This window comes from Olea europaea, chromosome 11, assembly GCF_002742605.1.
Source record: "Olea europaea var. sylvestris chromosome 11, O_europaea_v1, whole genome shotgun sequence".
NCBI lineage: Eukaryota > Viridiplantae > Streptophyta > Magnoliopsida > Lamiales > Oleaceae > Olea > Olea europaea.
The window spans coordinates 6,515,290-6,538,671 of record NC_036247.1 but is presented as its reverse complement, the minus strand read 5'-3'; the positions used below and the strand labels follow the sequence as shown (position 1 = coordinate 6,538,671).

Here is a 23,382-nt window from a genome sequence, read left to right as displayed (position 1 = left end):
CACAAGGTAAGGTCTATAATTCAATTTTATTGGCTACCTTGATTATGAAAGTGTTAATTGTGTGTTTTAGATACTTGCAGATTTATTGGGCATCAAGGTGGAGATTTGTTCGATTTTTGATATCCAATATATTCGGGGCTATGATGTTAATGTGGGTTAATGTATTTCATATATATAGGTCGATGAATGAAACAAGTCTAACAGTCAAGTCTGCGAGCTCCGCCCGATCCAATTGTATTCCCTCTTGGATGGCTTGAATTTTAGTTCGTTTACCTTTCTTTTTTGTCCAATTAAAAGCCTAATCCTAGACTATTTATAAGATTACAACCCTAGCTATTTTTTAGTGAGATTTTTGTAAGAAAAGAAGGAGAGCTCGGCTGCCCCTTGAAGGGTTTGAAAAAGGGCCTCTTGAAGTGTCCAAAAGGCTTGATTACTTTATGTAATTTGTGATTCTTTCCTAGCCTACCTTTGTTGTGTTTTCTCCTTGTTTTTGTGGTTTAAAATCATCCCATATTCTTGTCCTTTGTGGATAAGGTTGAATAGCAATCGAGATGAATTATATTGGTTGTGGATCGGAGCCGGTTGGTTTGGTTGTTGGAAGAGAAAGGTACGTTGGACTGCGCCCGAAAATCACCGATTTGAAAATCTTCGGAGCAAGCTTCCACAACAATTGGAATTAATGTAGTAATCAAGCGTGTATATTCTTGGATTGTGATTCAGTTTCTTGTGAATACTTTTGCTTATTTTGCTAGTTTGAAGCATCCATCAAACTGTCATGAGTTGTACAAATAAAATTCATTTCAGATTAAAGATGCAAAAGAAAAATCACAAAATATTTTATTTGTAGAAGAATGTCAGTGATTCTTGTATGCATTTTTGGTGTTAAAATATTTATTATAAGCCATAATTTTGATATGTTCAAAACGAAAAAGAAAAAAAAGTTGCACAATGACAAAACACGTGAAAAAGTTTAATTGGGCAAAGATAATACAAGCAGGGGTACAAAGAACTCCATTAGCACACTCAAACAAATGCTGCCAAAACAAGGACAATACTGGATATTGAACGCAATGTCTGTTGGGACAGATGAATTCCATCAGAAGTTTTGACAGGAGTAGTATCATCATCAGAGGGGGGAGGTTTTGAAGCCGGGAGTTTTTTGGGTTTTAATGGTGCAGGAGCTGGCGTTGGAGATGCAAATAGACCATGCGGAAGGAGTACTTTATCAACCTCATATACAGCAAGCTGCTTGTCGGTATATACTGTACTTACCACTGTTGCATTAACCATATCGGTTGTTATGTTCACCTGATTCCCAGATGCAGTGATATCAAGTGGAAATTGTTCGTCATTACCAACTTGTGTTCTTAGTGGATTGCTTGCGGTTTGGAGTTTGGGGACGGAGAAAAATGAAGGTAGAATGTGGAATTGAATCAGCAGAATTTTCTGTTGATCAGTGAGAGAGTTTAACATGCCCTGTTTGAGGTTATTGAATGCAGAATCAGTTGGAGCAAATATTGTAAGACCTTGGTTTGAGTTGTCAAGCTGTGAATTGAGTTGATCATCCACTTGGGTGCTTTTTAGGAGTCGAATAAATGTTGTGTATTGCTTGGCCTTTCCAAGAATAGCATTGATGTTGGTTGGACCGGGAAGTACAGGAACCAGTGCTGTAGGTACAAGAGCCGGTGGCGGAGGCACAGGAGCTGGCGTTGGAGGTGCAGGAGCCCGCACTGGAGGTGTAGGAGCCGGAGCTGGACTCTGCGAAAGCGCTGGAGGGCAATGAAAGAAGAATAAGAAGAACACAAGAGGGAATGTTGAGAATATCTGTTTCATTTTGCAGTTTTTTCGCTTTTAAGAATAATGAATAAACCCCTTGATTATAGATGAAACAACTCAAAGGAGAGAGCTTTATTTATATTGACTGGGAAGTTTTTTTCCTGCAAAAATTAAAAAAAGCAAAAAAAAAAAAAAAAAAAAAAAAAAAAGAAAAAAAAAACCCCCCCCCCCCCCCCCGCCCCAAACAACGATGATAGAATTAGATACATCAAGCATGGCAAAGGATGGATAAAGAGTTAAAAGGACATATGGGAAACTGAACAAGAGAAATTTATGGGTTTAATATGACATTAATAAATAAACAAAATCTCAATAGCGAGTAAAGCATATGAAAGTTGCAAACTACCTTCCGGTGGCCATTGATTCAGGTCTCCATGTGGCGTCACGTCTTCGAGAGGCCCAATGTATAAGAAGAGAAAAACTCTCTCCCTCCCTCTCCCTCTCCCTCTCTCTACACCCGCACACTTGAGATGGGCAATAAATGTCGAGTAAGGTGAAAGGTGCAGTTTAAGGTGATAAGAAATCTTTGACAGAGTTAAGGCAGCTACTGGTTTGCTTAAACTAGGAGGAAGAACAACTTGGCTAATATTGATGCTGTCAACATATGTTTTTCTTCAAGTTTCCATGTTCGTGGACAGAAAATTATGATGATAATCATTATCTAGTGTACAAGAAATCATTAGGCAGATTGATTTCAATTTCAATGCAAATGATTGGATTAGACAAGGAAAATGATTTCATTATTTTGTGCATCATATTATTGGATATAATTTCAAGAAATGATTCCTCCAATTAGTTCATGAGAAACATATTTAGCATCTTAATTGGCAACTAATGATGTAGGGACATCCACCTTTTGAACAAATCTTTTTCTTCAAGTTTTCATGTTGTAAGGACAGAAAACTATGATTGATAAAATGATTGCCAAATGTTGGAGCAGAAATTGATTAACTCGATTGAGATTTGACAACGTGCTTTTGATGCATATTGCTGATGTATTCTTTAGCTATGTTTATAATGTGTTGTAAAAAAAATTATATATTTAGTGTATTGTGCAACGTTCTTTTTGCATTGTTAAAACCTCCTCTATTAGCAACATTCATTGTGTGTTGTTAAAATTTTAAATATTTCGCATCTTTAAAAACGTGCAAGTGATCGTAATTGAAAAATGTTAATATATGGCGTGTTTTACAACGTTAATTGCTTCTTGTTAAAATTTCTTTCTTTAGTAATGTTCACGTCTGTTGTTAAAACATTTACCTTTAGCAATAAATTTAGCCCATTGTTAATATCCTTTTGCAACGATCATCCATATGTGGCCTAAAAAGTTATATATTTCGTACATTTAACAACGGGCAATGACGACTATTAAAAGTGAAAAATATATAAGTACCCACATTTAAAGATACACCTTTAAAATTGAGGTGGTATTAATTAAATAAATACTTAAATAAGATAATGTCACAATAACATATAATTTATGATAACAATTATGTATGAGGGAACGTCATAGTTACAAAGACAAATTGTGGGTCATAATTACAAATTTAGTCACAAATAACACATTTTTATAGGCAACAACTTATTTATTGGTCATAAATTATCAAATTAATTGATCATAACTTTTTTATCGATCATGAATTATAAAATTAATTAGCCACAACTTATTTATTGATTAAAAATGATCAAATTAATTGATTAAAATTTATTTTTCGATTACAAATTATCAAATTAATTGGTCACAACTTATTTATGAGTCACATTTATCAAATTAACTAATCACAATAACCTTATTTATTAACTAGTCAAAAATTACCATTCATCTCCTCCACTTCAATCCACTCGTACTCCACGATCGCTAGGAGGACCACCCAAAATGTCGCCAAGAATTACATCTTCTTCTTTTGCTCATTTAGAAAGTCGTCCTCTTCCTCATGTTTAATAACACCTGCTTTTCACTAATAATGTCCAAATGACATTATTTTGAAAATTCTTCAACATCAAGTTGTTTCACAAGGCCAACTTATTCATTTTCTCTGGGGATATCAGACGAGGGTCACTGAGAGAGTCGTAAGGATGGTACTAGGGTGGTCATTTTAACCTGAAACCTACCTCCCAAACCATAATCAAAGGTTCAATTCCAATTCTAAAAAATAAAATCAGGTTTCAGATCCTAGAACCGATTGGGTCTCTAGTGGTTCTTGGTTTTTGAAAATTGGAACTGTGTGTATCTAACTTTAGAACCGAATTTGTCCTTTTTTTTTCAAAGTTTTTTATTTTTACCAATTTGTTCACCCAAATAATGAATACTCTAATCAATCATCTTAATTCATTTGAATAATTAAATCATATAACTTTCATATGTAGTCACTCTTGACCGCATTTTAGGCGTTGCACGCCACCACAAACTCTTCTTGATACTTCTCACACAGATTTCCACTGTCACAATTAAATGCTATTATCTAAATATTGAATATTATTTGGTGGCATATCTGTAGTGATTAAAAATAGTGTTGAAATATGTATTTGATGGCATATTTTATTTCTTCTATTTCTAATACTGGAAGCATAATTCATATTGTCAGCTAATGTCATGGGTAGTGTTAGAATCATTCAACCTACATGACAGCAATAATCAACCAACCAACAGCATTCAGAATCCATGGTGTGAGCCAGTGTATACCCGATCTTTAGGAGTGGGAATGAAAACCATTAGCCACCTGGCAGAGTTTGTTTGAAAGGTCTAGAACATTCTATTGTATATAATTGCTTGTATTGCATCAATATGTATATCAGTTGGATGAAATGAAAAGCTCCGTGAACTTAAATTCATTCTAAAACAATTCTATTTTCAAATTTGGTATCAGACCTATTATTGCTAACACCAGTACAAGTAACCAGCCTGTTCCAACTGAGTCAAGCACTGTACTATTCAACCAAGTTGTTGTGAATCAGGTCTTACCATTTGGAATGAACCTCACTCAAACTCCATCAGTGAAACTGAACAAGAACAACTTGTTGCCATGGAAAAACATGAATATTCCTATAATCAAAGGGCATAATTTTGAAGGTTACTAACAGGGTACAAAACAGTGTCCATCATAATTCCATTGAATGATAGGTCTCTTGCACTAAATAGACTGTTACATGTGCCTACAATTAAGAAGAACTTAATTAGTATCTCTCAGTTTACAAATGATAATAATGTATTTATTGAATTTTTTCCTGATTGTTGTGTTGTTAAGGATCTACAAATGAAGAAGATTCTGCTGCAAGGGATGCTTAAGGATGGGCTCTATCAGCTGATGTTGCCATATCCTAAGCCCAAACTCACCATTAAAGAGTCAAACTACCAAAATAATTCCAATTGCTTCACAGTGAATTCCAGTTATAATGAGTCAACCAAAGATGTCAAGGTGCTCGAGTTAGAACTTGACGTTTGGCATAGAAAACTAAGTCATCCTCCATACCATGTGTTGAGTTAAGTTGTAACGTCCTGTAAAAAATTCACCAAAGCTAATGAAAGTCCAGCTTTCTGTGAATCATGTCAATTTGGCAAATCTCATGCACTACCGTTTAATATATCTTCATCACGTGCATCAAATCCATTAGATCTTGTACACACGGATGTCTGGGGACCAACACCAAGGAATTCTACCTCGGGGTTTAGGTACTATATCATCTTTGTTGATGATCATAATAGATTCACCTAGATCTACCCTATGAAACACAAATCTGAGGCACTAAATATCTTTATTCAATTCAAAAATTTAGTGGAAAATAAATTGGAAAAGAAGATTAAAATACTACAATTAGACTGGGGAAGAGAGTTCAGAAACTTTGACAAAATTGCCTTAGAATCTGGTATTGAACTAAGATGCACTTGCCCATATATTTCTCTACAAAATGGCAGAACAAAAAGGAAACATAGACACATTACTGAGACTGGGCTAACACTTTAGGTTCAAGCACAAATACCTCTATATTATTGGTGGGAATCATTCAAAGCAGCAACTTACTTGATAAACAGACTACCTACCCCTATATTCCAACACAAATCACCCTTTCAAGTATTGTTTCGAAGGGACTTTGATTAAAAAATGCTAAAAACATTTGGTTGTGCCAGTTACCCTTGTCTTAGACCTTATCAAAAGCACAAATTCAATTTTCATTCTCAAAGGTGTGTTTTCCTTGGCTATAGTGATTCACACAAGGGGTATAAGTGCCTAAGCTCAAGTGGTAGAATCTACATATCCAGGCATGTGGTGTTCAATGAACTAGAATTCCCATTCAAGTCTGGTTTCATAACCAAACTAACTCGGCCACAAACTTCTAAAAGTATTATTAGTTTTCTTTCCTTAATATTGAGTCCAGTCACAAAACAATGCCTCAAAATGCAGTTGATATAACTTATGCTGGTGCACTATCTACTGTAGGCTTCTCTAACAAATAATTAGAAATTGACGTTGAAGGCGAAATAGATTAAGAAAACAATGGTGCTGAGATGAATTGAGAAGAACCAGTTGATCATGAGGTAGTTGGAATCCAACAAGATAGATGTGATGCTGAAGATACCGAAAATGATGTAAACATCTAGGTTCAAAATGCAACACAGAATGTTGGACATCGGATGGTTACTAGAAGCGAAGCTGGAATCTTCAAACTTAAAGTTTACACACAAGTCAAGTACTAGACAAATCAGTAGAGACTGAGCCACTAACTATTGATGATGCATTGCTAAGTAATAGTTAGAAGAAGGGTATGCAAGAAGAGTACAATGCCTTGATGAAGAATAAAACATGGACATTGGTACCCATGAAGATAATTGACAACAAATGGGTATGTAGATTGAAGTAGGACTCAGAAGGCAGAGTCCACAGGCAAAAAGCAAGGTTGGTTGCCAAAGGATTCCTTCAAGCACTTAGAGTAGATTTTGGTGAAACATTCAACCTTGTTATTAAGGCATCAACTCTGAAATTTATTTTAACACTGGCTATGTATAAAGACTGGCAGATCAAACAGGTTGACGTGAATAATGCCTTTTTAAATGGAAAATTGAATGTAGATAATATATGTGAATCAGGCAGAAGGTTCTGTAGATGAGAAAAATCCCAACTTTGTGTGCAAGTTGGAAAAAGTCCTGTATGGACTGAGGCAGGCCTTAAGAGCCTGGCATGAGAAACTTAAGATTACTCCACTGAAATGGAATTTTAAATAGTCCAAGGCAGATAATTCACTGTTCTTCTTAGCAGATGGAAGAGATGTGTTATTTGCACGGGCCTACATGAATGATATAGAAATAATAGGGAACAACAATCAACAATTGCAAGAGTTTATTGATAATTTGAACACTTGCTTTGCCTTCAAGGATATGGGGAGTCTCAGTCAATTCTTAGGTTTGGAGGTGCATAGAGATGCAACCGGATTGCACTTCATTCAAACAAAGTATGTTGTAGACTTACTCAAGAGGTTTGGCTATGAGAGTTCAAAACCAAGCTTGACACCTATGGCAGTTGGCAAATTGATCTCTAAAACTAAGGGACGGGTTATGAAGGATCCAACCTCGTACAGAAGTAGAAGTGCAATTGGTGGTCTTCAATACTTGGCTCATACAAGACCAGATATCACTTATTTACTGAATAGAATGAACCAATTTCTTCAAACACCCACAGATGCTCATTAAAAGGCACTCAAGAGGGTGTTCGGATATTTGAAAGGTACACTAAACCACGATCTTGCTATTTGGAAAAGTGATAGCCTTTACATAACTGCATTTGCAGATTCTTATTGGACATTATGTCCAGATGACATGAGGGCTATTGCGGGCTACTGTGTATATCTTGAAGATAATTTAGTATCTTTGCGCTTTAAGAAGCAACACATTGTTGCCAAATCAAGTATAGAGACTGAATACAAGCACTGCTGCATTGGCCCATCGTGCATCAGAAATTACATGGATTCAATCCTTAATGAAGGAGTTGGAAATATCACAGAGATCAGTTCCAAGTATCTGGTGTGACAATCTGAGTGCAAGTGCACTAGCTTCAAATCCGGTTTACCTTGCACGCACTTAGCATATAGAGCTTGATGTTCATTTTGTAAGAGACAAAGTCCTAAGAGGACAATTGGAAGTACACTATGTGCCATCACTCATTCAAGGTTCTTATTCTTTAAAGACAAGCTTGGAGTGGTAGAGACACTCCACCTTGAGGGGGGGGGGGGGGGGGGGGGGGGGGCGTTAGAATCATTCAACCAACCTGACATCAATAATTAACCAACTAACAATATTCAGAATCCATGGTGTGAGCCAGTGTATACCCTGATCTTTAGGAGTAGGGATGAAAACCGTTAGCCACCTGGCAGAGTTTGTTTGAAAGGTCTAGAATATTCTCTTGTATGTAATTGCTTGTAATGCATCAATTTGTATATAAGTTGGATGAAATGAAAAGCTTGGTGAGCTGAAATTCATTCTAAAACAATTCTAATTTCAAACTAGTAGAACCAAATCGAAACTGATGGTCCGAGTTCGAGTTCAGTTTCAATAATTACATGGACCCAAATGATTTTATTTACGAAATACTCGAAATGTAATAGATTATTCGGGTATTGAAATACCCAAACCAACTAACTCGACTGCAGGCCTAATGGTATATAAAATTGGGACACCACTTGTAACCTCGAACCAAATCTATTAGTTGGAAAGGCAGTAACCAAGCGTGAACGTTCTTGGCTTGTGATTCAGTTTATTCTGGGTACTTTTGCTCTGTTTCGCTAGTTTGAAGTGTAGTTGAAACTATCACGAGTTGTAGAAATAAAATTCATTTAGATTAAAGTAACGAAAGAAAAATTACGAAATCTTTTATTTGTAGAAGACCGTCAATGATTCTTGTATGCATTTTTGGGGTCTTAATTTTTGTTATAAGGCATGAATCTGATACATTGAAAATGAAAAAAATAGTAGTTGATTAATCACAGGTTGCACGAGAATTTAATTCGGCAAAGATAATACAAGCAGGGGTACAAAAAACTCCATTACCTCCCATTCAAATAAAAGCTGCCAAAACCAGGAAGATACTGGATGTTGCACGCAATGCATGTTGGGACAGTTGAATTCCACTAGAAGTATCGACTTGGACATGAGGAGTATCATTAGATTGGGTAGATTCTGAAGCTGGGCGTTGTTTGGATTTTAATGGTGCAGTAGGAGGTGGCGGGGGAGGTACAAAAAGACCATGCGGAAGAAGTACTTTATCAACCTCGTACACGGCTAGCTGCCTGTCAGTATATACTGTATCTGTCACAGTTGCATTAACCATATCGGTTGTTATGTTCACCTGATTCCCAGTTGTAGTGACATTTAATGGAAATTGTCCATCACTACCTCCAGCTTGTGTTCGTAGTGGATTGCTTGCTGTTTGGAATTGGGAGACGGAGAAAAATGAAGGTAGGACGTGGAATTGGACCAGCTGATATTTCTGTTGATCGGTGAGAGAGTTTAACGTGCCAGATTTGAGGTTAGCGAACGCAGCATCAGTGGGAGCAAATACTGTGAGACCTTGGTTTGACTTGTAAAGCTGTGTATTGAGTTGATCTGCCAATTGGGAGGCTTTTAGGAGTCGGATAAATGTCGCAAAATGACCTACCTTTCCAAGAATAGCCGTGACGTCAGTCGAACCAGAAGATGCAGGTGACAGCGCTGGAGGTGCAGGAACCAACGCTGGAGGTGCAGGAGCCGGCGCCGGACTCTGTGAAAGGGCCGGAGTGCACTGAAAGAAGAATAAGAAAGAGAACAAAAGAGGGAATGTTAAGAAAAACTGTTTCATTTTGCAGTGTTATCTTTTTTATCCCCTTTCTTGCAGGGTTTTAAGCATAATGAGGAGACTCCTTGATTATAGATGAAAGGACTCAAGAGGAGAGAGCTTTATTTATATTGACTGGGAAGTTTTTCTTTCTTTTTCCTTTTTCCAGCAAAATTAAAAAGAAAAAGAAAAGAAACTCTCTCGCCCGCTCACGCACGCTGACAATTGAGATGGGCAATAAATGTTAAGTAAGGTGAAAGGTGCACTTTAAGGTGGCTAGAAAACTTTGACAGTGTTAAGGCAGCTACCGGTTTGCTTAAAATTAGTGGAAGAACAACTTGGCTAATATTGACGCTGGCACGGCCCTTTGCGTTTTGAACACATTATTCTTCAAGTTTCCTTGTTACAGAAAATTATGATAAAAATGATTATCTAGTGTACGAGAAATCATTAGGCTTAGGCAGTATGATTTCAATGTCAATGATTGGATTAGACAAGGAAAAGGGATTAATTAGTTTGTGCATCATCTTATCATGAATTACTCAATTCTTGTATTTCTCTTCATATTGTCGATTAATAAAACGTCGTTAATTGTCCATATTGTCGATTAATGATTGTCCCTATTAGCACAAATATTATCATCAATATTATCATTAATTGTGCTAATAGGGACAACACTGTTTGGAACTCTTTTCCTTCAAGTTTCCATGTTGTAAGGATAGAAAACTATGATGATAAAATGATTGCAAATCATGGAACAAAAAGTGAATAATTTTGGTTCTCTTTTATCTATTTATTTATTATTATTATTATTTATTATTATTAATTTTTTTGCGTTGACGGGAGAGTTATTGAACAAAAAATGAATAGTTTTGGTACAACTAAAATCCATCAATTCAATATAAAAATGTTCCATTTCCTAATCCAAATATGAAAAAAGGACTTTCAACTTGATTCCATGGCTAGGTCTCACAACCAAAAAGGAATTTGGAGAAAAAAAAAAAAAAAAAAGGACTACTCGAAAACGTGACAAGTAACATGATGAACAAAAAGAAAAGGTAATTCAAAAGTCTTTCTTGACTAGGATTGAGGAAATAGGTTGCAAGTTTGGATCTTGATTATGATAATACGTGAATTTAAAATTATAAAAGATGGTTCTTGTCAACAATCGAACTTGTGATCATTCGGGGTCAAGTACAAATCTGATACTTGACCCATAAAGAATGACGAGAAAATTTGTATCTTCTACTAAAATTTTAGAAAAGTCAGTAATTTAAAAGAAAAACTTTAAACTTCCAAATCTAATACACCTTAGAACTTGTGATTTTAGTTTTGCCTTTTTCACATAATTATGATCTTACAAAAGACGTGTTATAGGGAAAACATGGAAAAAGCGTACTAAAATCAGTATATGAAGGATTTTGGTGCTTAACAAAATAATTGGACTTTGATAAGTAGTATTAGGAGTTGAAATGGCCTAACTCTGGGATTAATACTTTTTAAGATTTGATTAAGTTTACGCCTCTTGATAAGAGGCTCCAGGTCAGCATGGACGTGGCGTCTAGCTGCTCAAATCAAACGAGCCCACCAAGTTGCCTCCCGCCTACTGAGATGTAAGGAACCTCAGCATGCCATGTAAGCCGACCCTATGTGCCGAGCAAAAGTGCCGACGTAGGAAAGTGTACACGACGCTCCAGGCCTCTGTACTTACAAATGGCATATTTCAAAAATCCTCGGAGGAAATCTACCCTACTAAATTTGCCCATGACTAATTGACGTGACAATTCATTACAATAGCATTAAGTTAAATCGTCAGTATACGCACCAAATGTCAACCCAGGTTGTAGGGCAATTATCTTCCATAAAATTATTAAATGTTGGTCAACCTATGATTGATGGAGTGATGCCTAGGAGATGACATCACCCACCAAGATGACGACACATATCACTTCATCTAACGGTCACCATTTCTCCCCTGTCACTATAAAAGCTCATACATTGTGTCTTTCAAAAGTAATGCAACTTTATACTTTCAAAATGTGATTTCGCTCTTATTGTTTATATAAAATCCTTCCAAATCCGACAATTTTATTTATGGGCTCAAGTCTTTAGCACATCCCGCAGCCCTCTCATATATATAACTAACTTGACAATCGGAGTACGCGTGACCGTCTCCCCCCGCTTCAGAGAAGGTCTTGTGTGGCTTACGATTTGTCGAAGGGTGTAGGACTAAAGGTTTACTTGGACGAGAAAGGACCTGTGATCTATAGGCCATGTGGAGGTACATTTTTCTAGGTCAACAAATTATAATTAAATATTTGACTCAGAAAAAGCGAAGGATCAAGGTTAAAGGATTGAGTTGACGATAAAATAATATTAAAAAAGTACAAAAGATAACAAAATCAGTGTTCTAAAAGGCGGCACCTAGCATGATGGTCGGCCAAAACGCCAAGCCAAGAGGCTTGGTGCCTTATTTGGTGGTCAACGATTGCCATTGATTGCTAAGGTGAGCCTGGCAGTGGCGGATTCAATGGTGGGCTGCACTTGGCTGCAGCCCACTGTTGCCCAGGTCCAAATGCAATCAAAAACTTTTTTTTTTTTTTTTGTCTAAATTGGAATCTATTAGCCCATATTAGCCTAGCAACAATTAATTTCAATGGACTAGTCCATCTCAAATGTTTTTTGTTTTAATCTTTAGCCCACTTATTTATATAATTTTAGGCCCATTTATTTGTATTAATAGATGATACTCATTGTCTCATTTCTTCTTCCTATTTTTATTCACGACTTCACGTATAATCCCCTATTCTTAATTGAAATAATTCCCAAAGATTAAAACCCTGTAAAAAAATCGCCGTATACAACTACAATAGGTAACTTATATTATGAAATTTTTTTATTTTATATAAATTTTATTCGTACATTAAATGTTTAAAATTTTTTGACCCCCGTAGCATTAAGTCCTTACTCCGCCCCTGGAGCCTGGGCGCAATTATGCACACATTGGCGCGCATTATCATCCTTTTTTGATATTTTTTTAAAAATTTTGTGGTATTAAAAAATTATCAATGGCTAATTTATTCATTTTGTCATAATTTAAAACAACCACTTGTACTGGAAGACACGGAAGACGAATTAGATGAAGAAGAGGATATTGAATTTGAGTCCGACAAAGAGTTAGATAAGATTTAAATTCCTATACTATTTATTTACTATTTTATATTTAAATTTGAAACTTATCTTTTGTTGAAAACTTTGAAAAAATATATATAACGTTCCTATAAATCTATTTTAAATATTTAGTAAATATTATTTTTAATTATTAAAAATTAAAATAAGAAAATATTTTTACGCTTTTTTACACCTAAGCTTGCATTGCCCATAACTTATCCTCAACACATCGCCATTAAAACATTGAATAAAATAACGAGAACAAATTTTGAGGTGAAATGGTCAATTTCTCCGTGTGAACAGGCCCAGTCTCTTGATGTAAAGTGTGACCCTGAACTCATTATCATTCTTATTGAGCTTAATTTTATTAATTCTTTAGGATAAATTTTCTAGAATCTGGATCGAAATCTTGGTTTTTAAAGTTCAAAGTGAATTCGTTTTTATTAATTCTTGCTTCTTCTTTTTTCCGATCTAATTTCTGGAACCGTAAAGGCTGCAAGAGTCCTTCAAACTAAGCCCTCATTTGATCTCCATTTTGTAGAAATGAAATTTGGTGGAATAGTGTGTTTTTTTTTTTTTGAAAAATGAGTGGTTGAAAAAGAAGGAAATTTTTTTTTTATTTACGTGTAATATTATTTTATAGAAGATTGTGTGATTGAAAATAGGAGAGTGAAAAATTGAATGTAATGGAATGAAAATTAGTGGAGACCAAACGATGACTAAATTGTGCTACTTGTTGAAGCATCACTGACTTAAGAAGGGAAAAAAAATACAGAATTTTCTAGGATTTGCGCCAACTTTTACTAGCCAACATAGTACAAAATCTGGAGAGTCGAACCCAGAAAGATTATAGTGAATGAGATTAATGATACGATATGAAGTAATGAAAATTGCAACAAAAAAATAAGATTTAAAAGTAAACAAATTCACAAAGAAAGTTAATCGCAGAAACACGACGTTTTATTAATTGACAATATGGAGAGAAATACAAGAATTCAGCAATTCTTGCTTGAACAAAACTGAAAGATAAGACCACTATTTATATGTACATGACATAACATAAAGATGAAAATAATATATTTCCATAAAAATCACGTGAATTATAAAGAAACAAAATTTCCCACATGAAAAATAAGGAAATAGTTTATCTCCAAAAAAAAATACACCATAATTTGGGTCACAAATCCAACAATCTACACCTTGACCCAAATTCTGGTGCAACACATGAAACTCCAAGATTTCAAATCTGTCTGCATCAAAATAGCCAATCTCCTCAACACAGTACCAAAATTCTCCAAACCAACCGTCGCCCTCTGCAAGGCGTATACAAGCGACACCTGAATCCGAATCCTGGGTTCTCAAAATTCTACCAAGGAATTACTGTTGATCAAACAGGATTAAAGCACACCCTATAGCAGAAACCATACCACATGCTGGATCAAAGGCCCATTGCTAGAACTGTCGCCTTCAACGTCCGTAAAAGCATCCCTGACATTATTGACACCACGGTACCTACGCTCCATGAGTCCAACCCTAGTAAATGAACACAGTGTATCCACTGAAATTGGTGGCAAAGCGGAATCATCAATGCTCCCCTGAGCAATGTTCTAAACCGATCTAGAGCCCATCACAAAAGGTACTGTAACAAACTGAATATCTACCACGGTACTGAACTTGTCCCGATATTTCTTAATTGTACAACTAAGACTTCTTCCGTCCCTCCAATACAACCTAGACACTTATTTGGACCTTCAAAACTCCACTTCCATAAGAGAATTTATACATTTTTGCATCCAGAGTACTAAGTGAGATGAGATTCCTTTTCAGGTCTGGAACATGTCAAACCTGATCAATTGTTCTGACTATCCCATCACGCAACCTTAATCTGACTTGGCCGATTCCATCAACACGGCAAGACTGGTTGTTTCTCATCACAACTCCACCTTACTTGACAGCCTCATATATCTTAAAGAAATTCTGATTGGAACACATATGATGCTAACATGTCGAATCGAGAATCCACTCCTCGTCAGGCCTAGATTCCATGTCAGATACCACGGTCAACATCACATCTCCGCCATCTGAAAAATCTTCAACTGCATTCGTTTCCTCTAAAGTCAAAGGTTGCGCTCCACGATTTGCAGTTAAATCACCTTTAGCCTACAACTTATCAAAATCCTTTTGAATATGTCCTTTACGTCTGCAGTAGAAGCAAAACAAATTGCAGTTATTCTTTGATTTGCCCCTCTGTCAACCACTATGAGATACAAGAGCTTCATCATCCCTCGATATAGCTCCAACAAAATGCTTCAACTTCTTCTTTGAGGTCAAAGTATCATAGACGTTGTCTACAGTCAAAGTATCCAACTATATAAAATGGTGTCCCGAAACAACGCATAAGAGCTAGGTATCGAACATAATAGGGTCAAGGCAAGATACTCTTCATCGTACTTAACCTCCAACGTTTCCAAATCTGCGACATTTTCCTTGAAATGGCAATATGATCTTTCAACAACTCTCCTTCCACCAATACAGCTTCTACTTTAGAGTCAGTTTACTAATAAGACTCTAGGTCATACATAATTGCTCTAGTTTCAACCACAAAGCAGTTGCTATTTTATCCTGCAGAATATTCTTAGATAGATGACGATGAATCAATGACAAAGCATTCTGATCCCTCCGTTATTTCTTCTCTGTTGTCCAATTAGCTGACATCTTCTCTAAATTCAGCAACACATCATTCAAATCCAATTGCGCCAGAATAGCCCTAATCTTTACTTGCCACTAAGAAAATCTTGTATTGCGATCCAACATCGAAATGTCATACTTCATGATAGTCATCTCTGAAAAAATCTCAACCAATCCACAACAAGAACCAAGCTCTGATACCACTTCTTGGACTCGGAAGGATTGTAGTGAATGAGATTAATAACGCGATATAAAGTAATGAAAATTGCAACGAGAAACAAGATTTAAAAGTAAAGAAATTCACAAAGAAAGTTAATCGCAGAAGCACGACGTTTTATTAATCGACAATATAGAGAGATACAAAAACTTAGCAATTCTTGTTTGAGCAAAACTGAAAGAGAATACCACTATTTATAGGTACATGACATAATATAAAGATGAAAATAATGTGGAATAAAGAAATAATATATTTCCATAAAAATCACATGAATGGTAAGGAAACAAATTTTTCCACAAAAAAAATAAGGAAATGAATTATTTTCAAAAAAAAAATTCACCTTACTTTGGGTCACAAACCCAACAATTTCAATATTCAATATTCCTAGGAGCAAGGACCAGACCATCGAATTCCCACATGTATAGTACAAGATCCATGCATTTGAAATGTGAATTGAGTGAGATAGTGAGTGGAGAGAATTGAGATACAAGTGATGTGCCACGAGTGGAGTTCTAGTGTAGCAGGCCAAGGTGATTGCTTTCTCGAGTAAATTAGAATAAGTAGTGTCTTGGTATCTTTATACGATCCAATCAAATTGTACAAGTTGCTTTTCTTGATAATAAAATCACTTTATTTGGTGTTCAAACTAAACACTTGTCTAGTCAAGGTTTCCCTTCTGCTTTAGAAGACACTCATAATTTGATCATTCATGCTACAATTGTTGCTGTCAAACTAGGAACATAAGGCCTGTTTGATGTAGATTTTTTAAAAAGTGATTGTTTTTGGATAAGTAGGAAAAAGTTATGTGTATGCATGCAAAAATATTTTATTTAGAGAATGTCACTGAAAACGAGTTTGGGAAAACGTGGGCATAGTATGATTGAGATAGAAACGCTTATCGGAACAATAGACTTCAGCCCTATTTGAGCCGCATGTTTTGAAAAAAAATACATTTTTAAACAATAATTTGAAATCATTTCAACTACACATTCTTCAATAAAATAACATTATGTGTAAATCCAAAACTTTTTCCTTTTTTTTTTACAACACATTCTCCATCAATTTACTATTCCAAAATACATTCTTTCAAAATAATGTGGCTCAAACACGCACTTCATATAATTCTTCAGTCTAGAAATTACAGAGAACGACCCTATTAGTAGTGGATGTCCGACTTTTAGTTATGGAAGTCAGTAGAGACATTGGGACAGTGGTTTCCTTGTTTGTCTTTTGCAGCCTGCTCCATGCATGAGAGATGTTCCAAAGCTCTCCCGGTAGTTGTTCATCGCGTTCATACTGAACCTCTCTCTGGTTTGGCATTCACCCAAGAGTCCATTCTCACAGTCGGCCGAGAGGGCCACATAAAAATCTGGATGAGACCAGACCAAGGTTTGCTGAAAACCAATCGAGTAGCTCTGATTCTTTGATGAGCACAAGCTCGAAGGAAAAACCATCATTAACTGGAAAATTTGTCAGTTCTAGTTGCAGACAACATGCGTGCAAATATAAGCCTTTGCTAGTGGAGCTGGATGATCGGTGCAACTGTCTCTGTAAGTGCATCTTCACGACATTTCTTCGATGTAATTCACATGCTGGGAGATTAACTGAGATTAACTGACAGTTCAGTTTATAGCTGGGGTTGAAAATGTTATTGAACTGCAGTTTTGAGGATTTAAAAAGAATGTGCAATCCTTTGCAAGTATGAGAGAGTGTCAAAAGAACATTTACAAGGTTCAGCAATAATGAAGTTGCTCTACACAAATTTACAGTTCTTTAGCCTGTTCACTTACAAGCACCAGATAACACGATAAAAATAGTATTGAGTCACAGTTTGTCGCTATTAGCTAACATAACATCTGCACAAGTGTGTAAGTGCTTGTATTTTCTCTTCAACGTCACATTTTTATGGTTGCTGGTGGTCAGCTTCCATGGTCAATTCCTTCGTTTGTCGTTTCTGTTTGACATTGTTGAGAATTCATTTGAGGCATGTGAATGCTATCTGAAGATTGATTCAGTTGTGTGGAATCTCGTTGTTGATGTGGCTGAGCATTCCACCACCTCCATTTCACAAACTCGAAAATAATAGAAGTTCCACACATTGCACCTCCAAATCCAGCAAAAGTAGCAAGAAGCACTGACAGAACTCCCTGCACATGAAGCTACAGATACAGCACAGAAAAGAATTTAGGGTCAGAAGCAAACATCGTGTTTCAGATCAGTCGACAGTATGTATTAGTAAATAGTTAGGGAAATAAATTGGTCCATTAGGTAACTCCAAGCCTTAAAATCAGCCTTGATGAGTTAGATTGTTGTCTGAACTGAATCTATTGATACCGGTAGTCACCTAAGTTAGAGTTTGTTTCACTTTGTTCACTGAATTTGCAAAATGAGTTGTCCCAAAGGAATAACAACAGAAGAAAAAGAAAGAAAAATATATATCGAATTGAAGAACTTAATCTTTCTTCTCCAACCCTAGGCAGCCCCCCTCTTTCCACTACCACTACCACTACCACAGCCATTGCAACCACTGCTATACAAACATTTATACTAATTTAGCAGGTGGGAGGTAGATGGAGTGCCTAAATAGAAACAAAAACAAAAGTCAAGTGATTAATTTAGAACATAAAATTATTCCATGACCAAAGTAATACAACACTATAAGTTGGGGAACGAACAATGTTTTTAACCCATATGCTCCTCGTCTTCAACTTCACTTAGCAAGTTGTCAATATTAGCTTCTTGGAAAGATGTCTTACCATTGAGTGGAATATCTGCGCGAAAAGAACTACCAATCCAAACTGAATAGTTGCATATATCCAAGCATATCTTCTCCTTACTACAAGGATACAGTGGAGGAAATAATAAAATCAAATTGACATGACATGAATTGAATTAGAATTCTTTTAAACAGAATCATGTACCCATGGTAGCTGACGTCATAGATGCAACAAGACCTAATATGCAGGAAAAGGGCAAAGATATTGCGATAGCACTAGATCCCAATTTTGTAACCTGCACATAGAGGACGCTATTAGGATTATTGACAGGATTACATGACCCAGGGAATGTTTGGCTAAGCTTAAAAAGTTTACTTACAACTAAATAAGTAATTTTGAGATTAAGATAAAATTTACTTCAGAATCAAAGAAAAAAGTTTCTAATACATGTTTGGAAACAAAAAGTAACTTAAAAGTAACTTTAGTCTTTTCAAGATTAACCAAAAATGTTTTAAAGTTGTTTGACTTACTAGAAATTGCTCCAAAAAGCAAAAATATGCAAGCATGCTGACAATCACGAGAACAGGAACTTCCTGCCAAACCCTGGATATATTGACACGTGTTTTAGCTTAGTGAACATAGCATTTATAGTTTGGCAAAAGTTTTTTAAATTTTAATTGACTAGGTACAAAAAATAGTTGATTTACCCAAATGAGCAGCTTCACCACATATACGTAAAAAAACGCCTCAAACAAAAAAAGTCTTATCCTCTCCATTGCAAATATAACTTGACAAACAAGTACTTGCCTATATTGATAAATTTCAGCTGGACTAGTTCCACTTCCTCGAGCCCGAGTGCTTTGGATTCTCAAAAGTGTAACAGGTAAGTTCTGAACCTCTTTCTTGCAGACATCACAAGTCTTGTTGCCTTTTATGCTAAACCATTTAATAGCACATTCCTGGTGGGCAAAGGCAAGCTCACCTTTACAGCTGCATTCCATTTTTAGCATATCCGAGCCCTCACCAAGTTCAACCAAACAGATCCTGCATACAGCTTCTTCTTGAGGGATGTCTTCACCATAATTATATTTTTCATCTGAAAAGACTAGCATAAGGTCCACGACGGTAATTGAAAGTCAAAAATATGCATCAAACATGAAGTAAAAATGGTTACAGATAACAGTTAAAAATTTCATTATTAAATATATTCTCTAACCAAAATTAGGCAGTTAAATAATTTCAGCCAATGCTCAAATCAGAAGTACATTTAATTTGACTCTGTTTTCCTAAGCTTAAAAATAATTACAAGTTATTCTTTTTTGTTTTCAAAAGTGATTCAATAAGTTTATTTTTTCTTAATTTGAAAGTTATTTATTTAGAAATAACTCTTACTTACTGTAAATTAAGTAACTTAATTCCAATTTTTAATTAAGAAAAAGAATAATTCTAAAACTAACTTATCACATGCGAGTAAACTTTTTAAGCTTAGCGAAACATGTTATAACTTAAATGTTCCAGCATTGTTTTCCAAGGAAATCGTCTACATAAGCTTATTTCCAATAAGCATGACTTGTAATCCATGATTTTCCTAGTCTCAACATGCAAAGTGAGTCCAAAATAAGGCAGAAACCGAAAGATCCACTTCACATCTACGAAACCTACACTTTTCCTGTGACCTATAAAAGATATTGCAGTTTCTGCTATGTAGAAACTGAATTTGTCAGATCTCCTTTACTAGGTGAATCTAGAAATACAGATCGTTCAGAATTACATAGTTGCTGAAATAGTTACTTGTATCGACTGTTTGAGTGGCAACTGGTGCAGTGGCTGTGCATTCTGCTGCTACCTGTGGAGTTGTGGGAATCACATGAAATACATCGCCTAAATGGCCCATCTGTTTTATGCTTCCATCTTTATTTAACACGGGGACTGAATGTGAACGGTGTATTCCGACTTGTGTATGAATTTTCTGCATAATGATCTAGTTAGAGAAGAAAAAACTTCATTTCAACAATTTAATATACAAATCAGGGTGGATGGAGAGGATGCGGGTGGAGGAGCCAATGATTTGTGGGATGGGAGCCTGCGGGTAGCCAAAGGATGAGAAGGGGTTGCAGTCTGTGGTGGGTTGGTGGAAGCAATGGCGATTTCATAAGAGATACTTAGCAAAAGTATATGATAATGATTAATGAACAAGTTACAAGAATTTAGGTATGGAAAGATGCTACGTAAAAGGCATAAGCTTTCTTCTGCAATTCAACTAAAATAAGATGCAAAAGATTGAGACAGTATTTGGAATGTTTCAATATTTGTGAATTACTAATAACGTTAAGTTATGCATAGTTAACAAGGACAACACATTTCTCACAATAACTGTAAGAATGTTCCATTATTTGATAGAGAAACCATGAGTACATGCACATAATCTAGCTTTTAAATTCTGGCTCTCAAGCTAAAAAGAAACTGGTACTTACAGCTATATTAACAGTGATGTCCATGTTCCTTCCATAAGCAGGATCCTGGTTCGAGTGCAGAACTAGGGTAGCTGGTGAAGATGACGTTCTTGTCATTTTCGGTTTGAACATGTTTGTAAGAGAGACTGTCCTTGGAATTGACGTTTTCTCTTGTCTCGCAGGGGAACCTTCCAGCACTAGCATGGAAGCTTTTTCTATCTCTGAATTTGTATTCCGAAATTTGAAGCTTAGTTTAGGAAGGAAATTTCTCATGGTTGATTTACCCTTGGACAATGTGAGATCCGGAGATCCATGAACTTTAACATGACTAGGGCTTGGTAATGGGGAAAAATTCACTCCTTTGGGAGTTGGAATTGGCGACGGAGGCATGTTTATTGTCACGGAATCCTCTCTGGATCCTTCGAATGCTGGGTCCGATATCTTCTTAGTTAATCCTTCCCTCCCTTGATTCTGAACAGTTGACAATTCCTCGACTATTTCACTTGAATCTCCAGCCTAAGATATCCATAACGGATCAGACAAATTAACTTATCAATCATCTTTCAAGCATCAAACATCGTAATTATATCAAAATTTAAAGTAGCCACAGATATAATCATTACTAGTTCTCAGATAAGCTAATTATTTCCAGTAAGTGAAATTACTAATTTAGCATCAATAACCATTGCCAAAGTAGTAGAAGCAAGGACCGATAACATTGTAATTCAATAATAAAAATAACTATAAACATCAACATCGTCAAATATAGTAATAGTATAGATCATTAATCTTCAACAGGTCAAGAAATGCAAAAGTATACATATATTTTTCCCTTAGGACCAATTCCTCTTAAAACAAGGTATTAATTAGCCTTAACTTTTTCCTATCTTGTACAGATGTGTTTAACAGTTTAAGCATTTTAAGTCCGGACCTAGGCTCACCGTGGATCAAACTAAAGGCACTCTATAAAATTTTTGGTACATTTAGAATCTTTATGGCACGTTTGGTGGGGAATATAACGAATAAAAAAAATGGTAAAATCTTGAGTCCCGTTCGAGTTTTGCATACCATACACGCAAAATTACTGTTTTCTGGGGGTATAATGAAAATTATAAAGATTATAACAAGGAAAAAACGAAACTTGATGATAGCCCACCAAAGAACGAGAGATAAAACACAGTTTATTAACAAAAATGATGATAGAAGCATCAAGCAACAGGTATTATACATATGTGTACATATAATCATTCTGTAAATTTGTAATCGTATACAGAGACCAACGAAAAAGATTAAAGAAATAAAAAATGCTAAAATATATATATTAAACGATACCTTTAGAACTGGAGGAGGTGTTAAATTAACAGCGTTGTTGCTACTGGAAGAACCCTCGCCACTATCTTCGGCTAAAGATTTCTCTTCAGCAGTTTTCATGTTTATTTAACAGAACAAAAAATTTATACAAATCGAGAAATTTCAATAAGCTTAACGTATAAATCTGCGGAATTCAACAGAAAATACACAATATAAAAGAGAGATAGGAGGAGGAAGTCACTTGGCGCAAAACCAAGTGCAGATCATTAAGAGAAAAGGTGTTGCTATGCTAGTGGCCTAAACAACCTTCAAAATTTATTTAGGGCCAAGAAAGATTTTTTTTAGTATAAAGAATTTCGTGAAATTATTTTTTTTTCCTTTTTTTAATGTATGATTAAGATATTGGAAGAAGTTATGGATTCAAGTACAGAAGTATTTTATTAAGAAATATAAATTTGAAATAGATTTTAAAGAATTTATATTAACCATAAAAGGTGTGTGGATCAATATAAACTTTAATTAACCAGATAATAAACTCGAGCACAACTAATTATGTGTTTTATCTACCTTCTAAAAGAAATTGTAAATTATAATCGTAGTTTTTAAACATAAACATGAGATTTATGTATGTTCTAAATATAACTCATGAATAAATCTAGTCGATTGAAAACATGTAATTTAACAAAATTAAATGGCATTCTTCAACCGATCACACGCCCTTTCAAGAAATAAACTTTTATTTGTTATATAAAGTAAATTAAAATAGAGAAGATAAAGACTTATGTTTTGTCACGTGTTTCATTTTTAAAATGTTTTGAATGAAACACGAAAAATGATTTAACTCATACCATGTACACGTTTGAGGTTACGAATCTTACAACCAAGAGAGTGCCTACCTTTCTTCATATCCCTATCAATTACTTGGATTAATTTTACAAATTCTTAAATAGATATACAACCTATCTACTGATAAACTTATTATTTAATTCGAACTATTTACAAAAGTAATCAATTTCGATTTATTAAAAAGTAAAATTCAGTTTATTATTATGATTTGTTTATTTTCAATTTCACATTTTGCTTACATGAATTTCCAAATTTTTTTAATTAGAATAATATATTAATATGTGGTTCATGTACAAAGCTGCCTTTTGTGAGTTCAAAGGCCAAGTCTCTCTAATTAAGGCATT

At 35.3% G+C, this 23,382-nt stretch overlaps 3 protein-coding genes across 4 annotated transcripts; all 3 read right to left on the bottom strand.

Moving 5' to 3' along the window:
* Positions 1 to 949: 949 nt before the first annotated feature.
* LOC111404866 (fasciclin-like arabinogalactan protein 11) lies at positions 950 to 1,942 on the bottom strand. The gene has a single exon (XM_023033598.1). It carries the CDS (start codon positions 1,831 to 1,833, stop codon positions 1,024 to 1,026), a length of 810 nt encoding a protein of 269 aa, XP_022889366.1. The 5' UTR covers positions 1,834 to 1,942; the 3' UTR covers positions 950 to 1,023.
* Positions 1,943 to 8,716: 6,774 nt separating this feature from the next.
* Positions 8,717 to 9,739, bottom strand: LOC111403161 (fasciclin-like arabinogalactan protein 11). The gene has a single exon (XM_023031562.1). The coding sequence runs from the start codon at positions 9,657 to 9,659 to the stop codon at positions 8,880 to 8,882; it is 780 nt and encodes a 259-aa protein (XP_022887330.1). The 5' UTR covers positions 9,660 to 9,739; the 3' UTR covers positions 8,717 to 8,879.
* A 7,634-nt stretch (positions 9,740 to 17,373) lies between these two features.
* On the bottom strand, positions 17,374 to 22,492 carry LOC111403160. Of its 2 annotated transcripts, none has more exons than XM_023031559.1 (8): positions 22,214 to 22,492; positions 20,903 to 21,397; positions 20,220 to 20,397; positions 19,236 to 19,533; positions 18,959 to 19,031; positions 18,633 to 18,723; positions 18,468 to 18,547; positions 17,374 to 17,870 (listed from the first exon to the last, which is right to left on the bottom strand). In XM_023031559.1, the coding sequence occupies exons 1-8, from the start codon at positions 22,310 to 22,312 to the stop codon at positions 17,631 to 17,633; spliced, it is 1,554 nt and encodes a 517-aa protein (XP_022887327.1). In that variant the 5' UTR covers positions 22,313 to 22,492; the 3' UTR covers positions 17,374 to 17,630. The 2 variants fall into 2 exon arrangements, with proteins under 2 accessions (XP_022887327.1, XP_022887328.1); XM_023031560.1 differs by having other exon boundaries at positions 17,452 to 17,870; positions 19,236 to 19,524; positions 22,214 to 22,491.
* Between the last annotated feature and the right edge of the window lie 890 nt (positions 22,493 to 23,382).

Coding starts and splice junctions, on each gene's coding strand:
- LOC111404866 (XM_023033598.1), bottom strand. CDS start 1,833: ATGAAACAGATATTCTCAACATTCCCTCTTGTGTTCTTCTTATTCTTC.
- LOC111403161 (XM_023031562.1), bottom strand. CDS start 9,659: ATGAAACAGTTTTTCTTAACATTCCCTCTTTTGTTCTCTTTCTTATTC.
- LOC111403160 (XM_023031559.1), bottom strand. CDS start 22,312: ATGAAAACTGCTGAAGAGAAATCTTTAGCCGAAGATAGTGGCGAGGGT. Junction 20,398..20,902: donor ACATCACTGTTAATATAGCT/GTAAGTACCAGT, acceptor ATCATTATGCAG/AAAATTCATACACAAGTCGG. Junction 19,534..20,219: donor CACTCAAACAGTCGATACAA/GTAACTATTTCA, acceptor ACCTTATGCTAG/TCTTTTCAGATGAAAAATAT.